Raw genomic sequence first — 12,798 nt, 5'->3', positions numbered from 1 at the left:
TGAGACCCTCCTAACAGAAGTGATGGCTATAAGGAAAACTGCACTCTGTCATGCTAAAGCATGTAGACATGGAATAAATGAAATATGAATAGCAATACTGGTCTGGATAATAAGAACAAATTGAGACCCTTAGCATATAATTGGCCAATTCATGCATGTCCAGTGTGAATAACCCTCTAAGGCTGAAGTCTGAATTCCTGGGTAAATGTGGATACCTCTGTCAATAGCCTGTATTTATGGGTAGGTAGGACCCTGCTGTAATTAAAACCACGGCATGTTGATGGGCGGAGTGCTTGGTCAGAGCAGAGTCTGACCCAGGAATTCAGACTTCGGTCTAAGAGAATTATTCACGCTAGACACATAGGGTCCCAACACCTTGTCGTTGGTTGCTGTGCATGTATGAATTGTCCAAATTATGTGCTAAGCATCTCAATTTTGTCTTATTATCCAGAGCAGTATTGCTATTCATATTGCATTTATTCCATGCCTACATGCTTTAGCACGACAGAGTGCAACTTTTTTTGTATATTGTATATGGAGGTGGCTGCTCCTAGTATGCACCTATTCACATTAGCTTGGAAGTGCCAGTCAGTCTTTTGTCATTTATAACGAAAGCTACCGTATAAAGAAACAAAAAGTGCAGAGATCTCCTCCCTAACCCAAATATCACTGACTATCCCCCACACCTTTGAAAGGAACTGAGGAAAGAGTGCTTCTGATGCCTGTTGCGTCCGATATATCTTATCTAACCTGGTCCCAAATAAGTGAGACCCTTAGAAAGGTAGATCCGTCAAAGATTTCTTTGAAGCCAAGTTCGCCCTCCATACTTTCCGGTGAATTACGATGCTATAACTTGCACCTGAGCAGACCACTCCTTCGCATCCAAGGATGCTCTCTTTGCGGCGTCAGGATAGACGTCCAGGTGAACGCTGCAGGCTGGTTATAATTCATTGAAGGCTTGGTTGCGTTTGTGACTTGTTTTCAAGCCACTCACAGAGTGCGAGTTCCACAATTTTCCTTAGTTGTCTCTACCTACTGACATAGTCCCATACAGAAGCGCTGTTTTTCAGATCCTTTTTTCTTTTTTTAAAGATGCTGAACAAAGATACTTCCCTGCTGTGCAATCTGATCAGCGATCTTGGCTAATCCCAGATCCTGGTAACCAGCCAACAAACTGCCGTAAATTCCTAGCCCATGCCTTTATCATATTGAAAACTCAGGTAGCAGAAAAGGCTGGACAAAGGGCAAAAAGGCTGCCTCAAAAGCGGACTTCGCCACAAACTCTATATGCCTGTCCGAGGAATCCTTAAGCGCCGCTATTTCAACAAGAGGTAGAGTGGTCACCTTAGATAAGTGAGATACCGGAGTATCTATCACCGGTGGGAGTAGACCAAGAAGCCACCAGCTCTGCTGGCAAGGGATATAAAACCTCCATACGGCTATGCTTATGAGAGCATCTGTCTGGGTTGTTCCCATGCTTTCTGTAACACACTAATAAACTCCACATGGTTGGAAAAGGATCTAGCCACTGCTTACCCTTCCTAAAGAAACCTGTTATGGTAATGGGAGGAGGCAGCGCAGCTGTCACTCCCAGAGAGGTGTCCACTGCCGACACAAAACTATCCATCATCTCCCTTAGTATTACCAACTGATATGGATCCAGGACGAGTGCACAATTACACTCTGTCCATCAAAAAACAAAGTGGCTAGCGCCTAACCTAAGACAGGTCTGAGACAGACCATGCCTCCAACTGACACTACCCTAAACTGAGGAATCCTGGCTCCTAGTGATGTGTCGTTCGCGAACGATCCGACACAAAGAGCCGGCTCCCTGCTGTGAACGATGGAAGCCGGCACGCCAGAGAGAGCCACTAAAATCCCTGAATGGCTCTCACTGGGCGTAAAATCCCAGACTTCGGCAGGTGTAACCCCGCCCACCTGAGCAAAACTCCACCCACTCATTAATTTAATTGGTTCCTAGCAAGTGGGCGGTGTTTATGCGGTAGGTGGGCATGGTTTCGGGCGCCTGAACACACATTCAATGGGGATCCATTTAGGATCCAATAAGAGCCGTTTTGTGAGCCGAAAGAGCCGGCTCTTTTTGGTGAGTGGAGCCATGAGAACCGGATCACCAAAAAGAGCCGGACTGCCCATCACTACTGGCTCCAGCAGGCAAGGTATAGTTTGCTGGGGAGGAGCCAATTTTATTTTGTCTCCCATGGGTCTGTGTCCCCCAATAAGACGAACGAGAAAGCTACTGTAGATGTTGCAGTATGTCACCAACTTCTTCATTCCATGCCTAGATTACTTGGAGCTGTCTTTAAAATTTACGAAAGTCTTACAAAATATTAGATGTAGAAGGTTTTGATATGGGTGTATTCATTTTTGCATGAACCAATTTGAGTAAAACTGAAAATTTTGTCACGTTACAATATTAACCTTACTTTCATGTTATGGGTTAAAAAAATGTTCTATGAAAAGCAGCCTTGTCAAAATGTAGGGAATTGTTCCTTTTTTCAGCGAGATATTACCATTTTACTTTTCAAAGGGGTGTAGTGATTTATGCTGAGCATTGTTCCTGGCTGGAATCACACAGCCGATGTCTCATTCGTGATGCCCGTGGATGGGGCAGCATGTACCCACTGTCAGTGATTTGGGATGCCGCTCATATGATGTTATGCCCCGAGCTCTATGTAACTGCATGCATTCAGAGGTTTGGACGGCATGTAAGGGATCTCTTAATTACTCATCTTCATATCAGGAAGAGCCTTTCCTCAAGTCATTAGCACAATGTGGAAAGCCTGATTAATTAGACTGCATTGCAGCCATATCATTAGGTTACTGAGAGTCAGGCAACCAAGCATTGACTGTTCTCTACTCATTTTCTTTACATGTGTACAAAAAAACGAATTCAGCATTCTGAAGGCAATTCTCATTAAGCCTTAGGAGGTGAATGTTTGGAAGGATTGCAGCATCAATTTCTGATATACAGCTTTAAGTGACTGGTTGTTCAGAAATCAATAGTACATGTGTAAGTAAGAAACTCTGTAATAGAAGAAATCTGCCTCTTTCATCTCTTCATCTTTCTTTCTCAAAGCTGATTTTCAAAATTGTCAATGCACGAGTAAAATCTGTCTTCGTATACAGACTTTCCCATTACTGATACAGGAGATGACAGTGCCCATTAAGGTCTATGGAGAACTGAGCCTGCCGCTTGACTGCAGTTCCTCCCCCTCCATAGAGTTTTATAAGCACCAACAGTCTTCTCCTATAACTGTGATAGAAAATGTATCCTCCCTGAATCCAGATTTTAACCATGTATTGAGAGAGAAAGATCAATCCAGGAGGAGAAACAATCTAATATATCTACTAAGATATATTACAAAGTTGCATATTTTCATATGTACTATTGATTTATTAAATATAAATTAAAATGATGGCTAGTTTTTAAGAAAATCATGCAGGCAACCATTGGGGCTTATTCGTTTCGCACTGAATGACACCTGCTTTATTAATATGTAAAAAACAAAACATTCACAACGGAAACCACTTCTAAAGTGACCGTATATATTAGGCTAAGTTATAGGGCGTCATCGGGGTTTGCATCTAAATCTCAAAAAAGCAGGATTCAGATGGAACCCCTGATGGAGCCATTTGGTATAAGGGGGTACACAGTAAATTGGGCCTTTATTCTGGCAGTGCCCGTTTAAGGCGGACACAAAACCATAGTTTACTATGCTAACGGCACACATTGCTGGAGCGGAAGTAGTGAGCTGTAGCTGAGAGATAGACGTGCTCAGGTCTCTCACTGGATGGAGACTTCATGGGTCAGCTAGGAAAGCTGAGAAGTATGTGTGTTAGAGCTGCAGAGAACCATGTGCAAGCAGCAGCCTGTTCAGTGTGATCCGTGCCCAGCGTTGAACACTTCTGTTTGGAGCTTGGAAGCTTCTGACGCTCGGGCTGAAGGGTATACAGAGACTGGTGGGATCGGGGCCTCTTCTGTGTATGAAGTCTGCTCCGTAAGTAAGTACTGTAATCTGTTAGGATGAGCCCACACTGATATATGTGCCTGCTGAATGAACGGTTATACTTGTGCCCAGAAGAGGCCGTTTTTGGTTTTGAATCCTTTAGAGTTTTATGAAAAGTAATAAAACTGCACGTTTGGACCAAACCGTATTGCCTGTGTGAACGCTACCTAATGACTTCCTGAGAGCGTGAATCCTTACCCATGTAAAGCTAAATGAATGAGAAGTCTCTCTTGGCTCCAGTAAGGTTAGTGCTGCCTTATTATTCCTCTCATTAGTGTACCCGCCAACACTTACCAAACAGTAGCTTTTGTAGCAAACTGCAGCGTCTTCTGAATTTAAGATTTCCGCCAATGCGCCATATAAATCATCCAGAGGTTCTGCTCCTGTACGCTCATGCTGCAGAGAAGAAGGAGTGAAGAATTACGAGCCTAATATTATCTTCAATATGTATAATTCTCAGCACATAATACGTCTTCACTATGCAGCTTCATATTTAAATAGAAACAATACATTTGTACCCACAGAGAAATGTACGGCTTTTATTCACAGACGATGTGTAGAAAATAGCAAAACAAAGAATGATCCATCTGCTGCGCAGCACAGAAGATTTACACAGCAGCTTACTATAATCATTATACAACAAAGACGTATAAAGTTAAAGGGTTATCTGGGACTTAATCTTACCCGATGGAGCTGAGAACGTGCAGACAGGTAATTGCTAACTTCTTGCCTTTTCCGCTCACCACCGATCTCTGCTGGCTCAGAGTGGAAGCGGACTGCTCCCGCCGGCAATTCTGTGGCTCTCGGTGTTATAACATCCACAAAGCAGCTTTTTCTCTTCCGCTCTGCTCTGTGAATGGGGTGTCATTGCCGTTGTCATGCTGATTGAAAGCCAACTAACCGCTTTCAATCAGCAAGATGTTAGCAGTGATGTGTCACTTATTAGGCTGTCTGCTGTAGTTTCAATACAATTAGTGTTTTATCAGCTGGAGGTTATCACTGCCAGACTAGGTCTCACGCGCAGGCCTGATAAAACCGATTGTATTGAAACAGCACATAGTCCAGTAAGTGACACATCCCTGGAATCGGGGTCTCTGCCCCTACATCATGCTACTCTCAGATAACAGAACAAACAGCGAACAGATTCCCTTACACTCATGGCCTGCCCCGTTTTACACTCATCACCCTCCTAAGCGAATGTGTATACAGAGTTTTGAGATTAAAGAGCCTGATAAATCACTTAAAGGGCATCTATCAGTAGGATTGTCCCTCCTAAGCCGTCTATATGGGCATGTAAGTCATAGGGAGCTCAATAAAATGATACCTTGATATCTGTGATCTGATGTTTTATTTTATGAAAATATGTATATTATAGATCGTATCATACCACAGCGCAGGCACCGCTGCCTGAGTGATTATTGTGATTTTATTTTATTTTTTTTAAACAATAAGATATACAGTAATGTAAAATAGGGGGCAGGTCAGTGAAGCATAAGTAACCAGTCGTAAGCCATAAGGATGGATATCTAACCCGAGCATCACATAAAGACGCCCCCAGAGGCCGCCCCGAAGCACGAGAATCTCATTAACTGAAAATGCTGAATAAAGAACAACCACAAGACAGATTTCATCACCCAAGGTATTATTTTAATTAGTATAACGGCACCGACCTGACAGTGCCTTTAGTTTACGGAGAACAATCCTGCTGACAGGTTCCCACAAACAAAGTACACTTTAATCAACGGAGCTTGGAATAATAATAACGCCCACAATTGGATGTGATTAAATAAAATGTCCCTGTGCTGAGATAATCTTATAAATGTGCCCCTGCTGTGTACTGTGTAATGGCTGTGACTCAGGAGAAAAAAGAAAAACAATCACCCGCACCACCGCAGAACGTAAGCACTTGTAGGTCACAGCTGGTCTTCAGATGTCGGGTGCAGAAAGCCTCAGAGACTTCCAATGTAACATACGAGTATAAGAGAAAAACGAGGCTGCACTCACCAATCTTCTTATGCAGGAAATTTATTAGAACAATCTTCACGGCATCGGGGGTGAGTATAAACAGGGATATGTGCAAGCAGAACCGTTGGTGAGTGCAGCCTCGTTTTTCTCTTATACTCGTATGTGTAATGGCTGTGTCTGACCGTGCAGGAACATGGTCTGATCATGCCACAGCTCCTGGGAACAGAGAGGAAGCAAAAGAATATACAGACAGGACAGCATGAGATCACAGCTGATTCTTTTTGTGAGGCAAAACATTTCCCTGCCTGTTTTGAGCAATGGTTTACCTCACAGAAAAAATCAGCTGTGATCCTGTGCTGTAATGTCTGTTTACTCTCCTTTGTGTCCCCCGCCCAGGAGATGTGATATAATCAGACCATGTTCCTACGCGGTCAGACACAACCATTACACAGCAGGGGCACATTTATAAGATTATCTCAGCACAGGAACATTTTTGTTAAACACATCCAGTTGTGGAACTTATTATTATTCCAAGATATGTTGATTAAAATTAACTTTGTTCGTGGGAAAACCCCTTTAAGACAGTAGGCCGGAATCTGTCTCTACATGGTCTCAGCAGTTTCTGAGCTGGGAACCTCCTTTCACCAAAATGTACAGTGTGAATGATCACCTTTTTACCTTTTTGATTAACTCAGATAAAAATAGTCTTCTGTACTGTAATGATGGTGGACACTTTTGACAAACTGGATGATTGATGGTCTGTGAAGAAGAAAAGCACGCATTAGCAACCAAGTAATACATAGTCTACCATAGACCAGCACTGTACTATATTTACCAGCAATGGAACTACAACTTCCACAATGACCTGACTGCATAAGATGCAATTACCCAAGAGTGGGATTAGTTTCTAGATGGATGAGCATGCCCCCCTGAAAAGGTTATGTGCAGGAAGAGCAGTTATGGTTTACTTTGGTTTTATGTGCCATGTATCAGAGCTGTGTGCTCATCGTGTGACCATGGGGCGATTTTTACCCACCAGCGTCATTGAGGTTTCTATTGAATGACAGCTGCAAATGTCATAGAAACCGTGAAGAATTGATGCCCAAGCTTTCACTGAAAGCTGTAGAACTTTTCACTATAGAAAAATAGACATTTGCTCTAACTGGAGCACCACTTTATATCATTGTCTGTTCTGAATGGCTTTTTAAGGCCATTTTCTAATTAAAAATGCACCCACTTGCCTAAGGCTAACTTCGGATTACGTACAGGAAAACATCCCCTTAGTAAGTGTCTGCTTTATGTTACCATTGAAAGGGTTGTTCACAATATTTAAAAAAAAAAAAAAAAAAAGGCACAAGGCAGGGAAAAAAAAAATCTAGAAAACTAATGCCTGGTGAATTCCCTGCCACCCCGTTGGACCGCCAAGCCTCAGCTGTTGGCACAAAAAACGGTGGGCCACCGAAGCTGCTGATTATTATCAAAGTCTCAGCATTGGAACCATTTTTATTTAAAAATCCAGGTCAACTCCTTTAATCAGTCTTAGGCCACGTTTACACGTTCAGTATTCTGAATTTTTCACCCACTCCTGATGTAAATTACTGAACGTGCGAATGTGGCCTTATACAGGTTATTTTTATCAATAGAACATGCAAGCACGGGGTTCAGCAGTCATTTATGTACACTTCATCAAGACAGAAGCACAGATAGTGCTGCAAGCTGGTTTCATGAAAGTACAGGACATCAGCAATGGTAATGATCACTAGCAGAGGAATGTTTTTACCTTTCCCAAAACACTAAGAGCAAATGAAGGCTGTAGGCTCAACTGATGGTCCAATTCCTGGAGAAGAGAAGCATGGGATAATATCAAATCAATAGGCAGAGCTGCAGAGACTCTGCTGGGTACTCTGCTCCCGCTCCGGGGCAAATTAGCAATGTACGGATCCCCGGTTCTAATTCTAACTCTTAATAACAGCGTTCTTACTATTAAGACTATTAATAGACAACAACCCTTTCCCAGGCAGGTGGGTCCCAGTATGATACAGCTTTACCACTCGATCAGTAGAATTTGCTCTTTAGGCTGCATTCAAACATCCATTTTTCACATCCTTGTTTCAGCCCGTTTTCTGACCCATAGACACACATCCGAATCCGTGTAGTCATTCCATTAAACTCAGTATGTGTCATAGTCTTATTGGTTTTTGTGATCAGACTTTGTCATTAAAGCTTATGGAGATTTGTTAAATACAAATTAAAAAAACAGAAGATGTGTTTTACATCAGTTTTTCATCTATGTTCAATCAATACATTGCTAAGTGAAAACTAAAATGTTCAGCATTTATCTCCTTCGGATTAACAAAACATGCATAACACATGCAAGAGAAATGTCCAGTTTTTGACAGATGAAAAACAGGTAATAGATGTGTGAATGTGCCCTTACTGAAGTAACTGTCCCCTCACAAAAAACATCTTTCCAATCCACTGACTAACAAGAGGCTTGTAACCTAGAGCTGGGGATCTGGTGGATAGCGGGGGAATCTGGTGGATAGCGGGGGATTCTGGTGGATAGCGGGGGATTCTGGTGGATAGCGGGGGATTCTGGTGGATATTTATCCACTCTGGAAGGGAGAAGAAAACTCCATCCCCTTAGGAAGGAGTGCTAACTTTGCTGATCAAACAAGGCAATCAGGCCAAATGTCACCTTCCATGGCAAGGTTCCAATACGCCGGCAACAAAGAAAGTCTCTCTGGAAGGCATCACATAAAGTTGCTTGAGCGGGGTCCATAACCTGGTCACTGGAAGGCAACTGAAGATCCATCTAGCAGAGAAATGAAGAGCAGAATTAAATGTGATTATCAGAAATGTCAGTGATTTGACACATTGTACACAGTTTTCATGGTTACTTCTTGTACCAATCTCCTTATTAAAGGGGTTCCCCACTACTGTAATGTGAGAACGAAGGTGACCAGGATAGTCTTACAGCTACCAGCACACCCGGTCAGTGGTCTGTATGCTTCATCTGTGGACCCACTGTTGAGCAACAACTCTCTGAATCTATATTTTACTGCCTATTTCTATTAGTGTGTACCCACATTAGTTACCGTACATTCCACCTAACATTAGAAGAGGCCAGAGAGTGGTAGCCATTGTGACTCCCCTTCCCAGGAACCACTGATTGATGCCCCGCAGACACATAGGACAAGGAGCTCAGCTCACCCATAGAGAGCCCTTTAATTAAAGACGCCTGCTAATCATGTGGGGCTTCTGTCTGTGGATTTCACTCAGTTTATGAGACTGGTAACATATCTGTTTTATTTTGTGGACCAAATATCCGTTGGGAAGAAAAAAAAAACGGAAACGCCCATTGTTGATTCATGTCACAGATCAAGCTCACCCACTCAAATCAATTTTTTTTTACTATTTAACCGCTTAATGACCTACGACGTAAAATTATTATCATAAGTTGCTAAGGAAAGCAAGAATCTGGCTCATTAGCTGAACCTGCTTCATCCCAGGCAGACGGCGGCTGTGTTATACAGCAGGCATCTGCCTGTAACTCAAGCAGTCGGAGCTTGCTCTGATAGCCAAAGTTTAACCATTTAAATGCCACTCTCAATCCCATACCAGCTTCCATCGAATGCGCCCCCCCACTTCCCCTACTGACATAATAGCTGGGACCGATGGGAGTACCACAACAGTTGGGCCTTTAACTGCCATCGTGGTCTTCCTGTGAAGCTCAGTCACAGACTGACCTCCATGGGAGACTGCAATTATTGCAGGATACATAGTAGAAGTGATCGACCAATCAAGTTCTGTAGAAGGTCTAAAAAAAAATAATGTAGAATAAAAAAAAAATGTAAAAACTCACTGTTTTTTTTTTTCCATTCAAAACAAAGAAATTAAAACACATTTGATATTGGCATGTCCAAAAAACTCAAATCTATCAAAATACAAAGTTACTCAAAGTGCAAGCTAAACGCCCCAAAACCTGCTTTTCATTTGCTGCACTTCTCCCCAAAATTCAATAAAAAGCGATCAAATCATCATAAGTGCCCAAAATGTTATTAGTAAAAATGTCAATTCAGCACCCCAAAAGCAAGTCCTCGGACAGCTCCAAAGACAGAAAAGTTACAGATCTCAGAATAGGCTGACAATTTTTTTTTGCACGAATTTCAAAACGTTTTCACCACTAAAATAACAATAAATAAAAAACTGAACACGTTTGTCATCACCTTTTCACAGCACTTGGAATTTGTGTTCCATTTTCGGTACACGGTATGGTAAAATGGATGGTGCCATTAAAAAGTACAACTCGTCCTGCAAAAAAAACCAAGCCCTCATACGGCCAAATTGACAAATATATAAAAGTTATGGGAGAAAAATGAAAACATTCCCGGGTGGTTAATGGGCGGCAGGAGAGGCTTGGTTGGAAATGTATCTTTTTTTTTATTATTATTTGAGAGAAAAACAAATGAAACACGATTAGTAAAATAAATGTTGACATTGGCCAAACCTGGAGATCAACCTGATCCAGACCGTCTGACTGAGGCTCAAGGGGATTTTTTCTATAAGGCTCTGATCGGAAAATCTGTCATGGCCTCTGCTCACACTGGTAACGTACGTCAGTGGTTTCTTGTTCGGAGCACAATGATTGTGATTGATACACAGGACATCTATAGCGTACCTGATAACTAATCATTTGGTGGGGTCCACACCGATCAGGAGAATGGAGTGTAGTGCGCAGGCCCGACCGCGCACTATGGCGCTGCAGACTTGGCGCTTCCCCCCATAGAGAATGAATGGAGCGGAGGGCAGGTGTCCGACCTGCTCCGCCATCTTGTAAAAGGGCTCCGAGTCCCCAGTCCTGCTGATCAGTGCAGCCCCCGCGGTCATCACCTAGGTTACCATCCATCCCATGGATATCCTAGGTCAGGGGTGTCAAACTGCATTCCTCGAGGGCCTCAAACCATGCGTGTTTTCAAGATTTCCTTCTCATTGCACAAGGTGCTGGAATCATTCTGTGCAGGTGATTAAATGATCACCTGTGCAATACAAGGAAATCCTGAAAACATGACCTGTTTGCAGCCCTTGAGGAATGCAGTTTGACACCCCTGTCCTAGGTGACAACATGAGGAAGCCCCCAATAATGTTATAGGGTGGTAGTCTTATGTCTGACGCAGGGGTGACTAGAGCCCCACAGACGGCAGTTATGGTGCAAGAATGGGAAGAGGAGCGCTGCGCTTCCGAAGCCTCAGCTCACTGCTGTGCGGCTGCTTCTTCAGTCTGTACAACATTGTCTCAGGTTTCCTCCAGGAGCAAGAAGCCTTGGCACAACACAGAGCATGGATCTTATGGGGCAGGGGCATGAAATGGCTGCGTTCCCACAGTAACCAATCAGAGCACTGCTCTCATTTTTTAACCAGCTCTAGTAAAATGAAAGCTGCTGTCTGATTGGTTGCTATGGGCAACAAACAGTTGTTTTTTTTCTTTAAGTGTGCCTGTCTGTTTTGCTGCGGTGTAATGAACACAGTGACAGAACACCAGCTCTAAACACTAACTACTGACTGTGTGTATACACTGTGGAGACTCTCCCTGCGGAGCGGTGCGTACAGCGCGGGTCACACTGCACCACACCACAGCCATGTCCGACAGCGGGGAAGCTGAGCGTCGCCCTCTCCCGCGCACCCCGGGGCCACACAGCCGTACACTACCTCACTGCAGCAGCAGGCACTGGTGGGGTGGAAGGACCTTCTCTGACGTCATGCGCACGTGAGCAGTCACGTGTGTGGGCGGAGCCGGGCTGTCAGCTGTGGAGCAGAGCGGTGTCGTGCGCTCTTCTCTGTGCGCTCTTCTCTGTGCGCTCTTCTCTGTGCGCTCTTCTCTGTGCGCTCTTCTCTGTGCAGGCTCCTGTATAGCGGCAGTACTGTGGCCATAACACTGCACCGGCCCTGACATGGCGGCTGGGAGCGTCCACACCAAGCCCTGCAGGCACAAGTCCGCTCATCTTATGCCCCAATCCTAGGGAAAGGGTTTCACATCTTATATGACTAGTTGTAGGACCTGCAATGATTATGATCATCTCCGGAGTGAGTCGTCATCAGCAGCTTATTGTCTGTCCCCATTAACATCAGTATTCCGGCACTGTGTGATTAGTAAATCAGGTGATGTGCATCTCTGTAATGAGGAGGGGTGTTTACTAATGACAATGATATCAACACCCTATATGAGGTGTGTGTAATTATTAGGCAACTTCCTTTCCTTTGGCAAAATGGGTCAGAAGAGAGATTTGACGGGCTCTCAAAAGTCCAAAATTGTGAGATGTCTTGCAGAGGGATGCAGCAGTCTTGAAATTGCCAAACTTTTGAAGCGACTTTTGAAGAGTGATCACCGAACAATCAAGCGTTTCATGGCAAATAGCCAACAGGGTTGCAAGAAGCGTGTTGGGCAAAAAAGGCGCAAAATAACTGCCCATGAATTGAGGAAAATCAAGAGTGAAGCTGCCAAGATGCCATTTGCCACCAGTTTTGCCATATTTCAGAGCTGCAACGTTACTGGAGTAACAGAAAGCACAAGGTGTGCGATACTCAGGGACATGGCCAAGGTAAGGAAGGCTGAAAAACGACCACCTTTGAACAAGAAACATAAGATAAAACGACTGGGCCAAGAAATATCTTAAGACTGACTTTTCAAAGGTTTTATGGACTGATGAAATGAGAGTGACTCTTGTTGGGCCAGATGGATGGGCCAGAGCCTGGATCAGTAAAGGGCAGAGAGCTCCACTCCGACTCAGACGCCAGCAAGGTGGAGG

The 12,798-nt window shown here is 43.7% G+C and overlaps 1 protein-coding gene across 7 annotated transcripts in view; it reads right to left on the bottom strand.

Annotated features, from left to right (window-relative positions):
- Positions 1 to 12,137, bottom strand: part of EEF2KMT (eukaryotic elongation factor 2 lysine methyltransferase) — a 31,014-nt gene extending 18,877 nt beyond the window's left edge. Inside the window, exons 1-6 of one of the 7 annotated variants that reach the window (XM_077275283.1) lie at positions 11,702 to 11,817; positions 10,223 to 10,307; positions 8,692 to 8,808; positions 7,774 to 7,830; positions 6,672 to 6,752; positions 4,323 to 4,424 (exon numbers count right to left, since the gene is read on the bottom strand). In XM_077275283.1, coding sequence (XP_077131398.1) covers positions 4,323 to 4,424; positions 6,672 to 6,752; positions 7,774 to 7,830; positions 8,692 to 8,808 — 357 coding nt within the window. In that variant the 5' untranslated portion in view covers positions 10,223 to 10,307; positions 11,702 to 11,817. The other 6 variants (XM_077275281.1, XM_077275282.1, XM_077275284.1 and 3 more) reach the window with 6 other exon arrangements.
- Positions 12,138 to 12,798: the final 661 nt, after the last annotated feature.

This window comes from Ranitomeya variabilis, chromosome 7, assembly GCF_051348905.1.
Source record: "Ranitomeya variabilis isolate aRanVar5 chromosome 7, aRanVar5.hap1, whole genome shotgun sequence".
In the NCBI taxonomy this organism is placed as follows: Eukaryota; Metazoa; Chordata; class Amphibia; order Anura; family Dendrobatidae; genus Ranitomeya; species Ranitomeya variabilis.
This window is presented reverse-complemented; position numbering and strand designations above follow the sequence as displayed.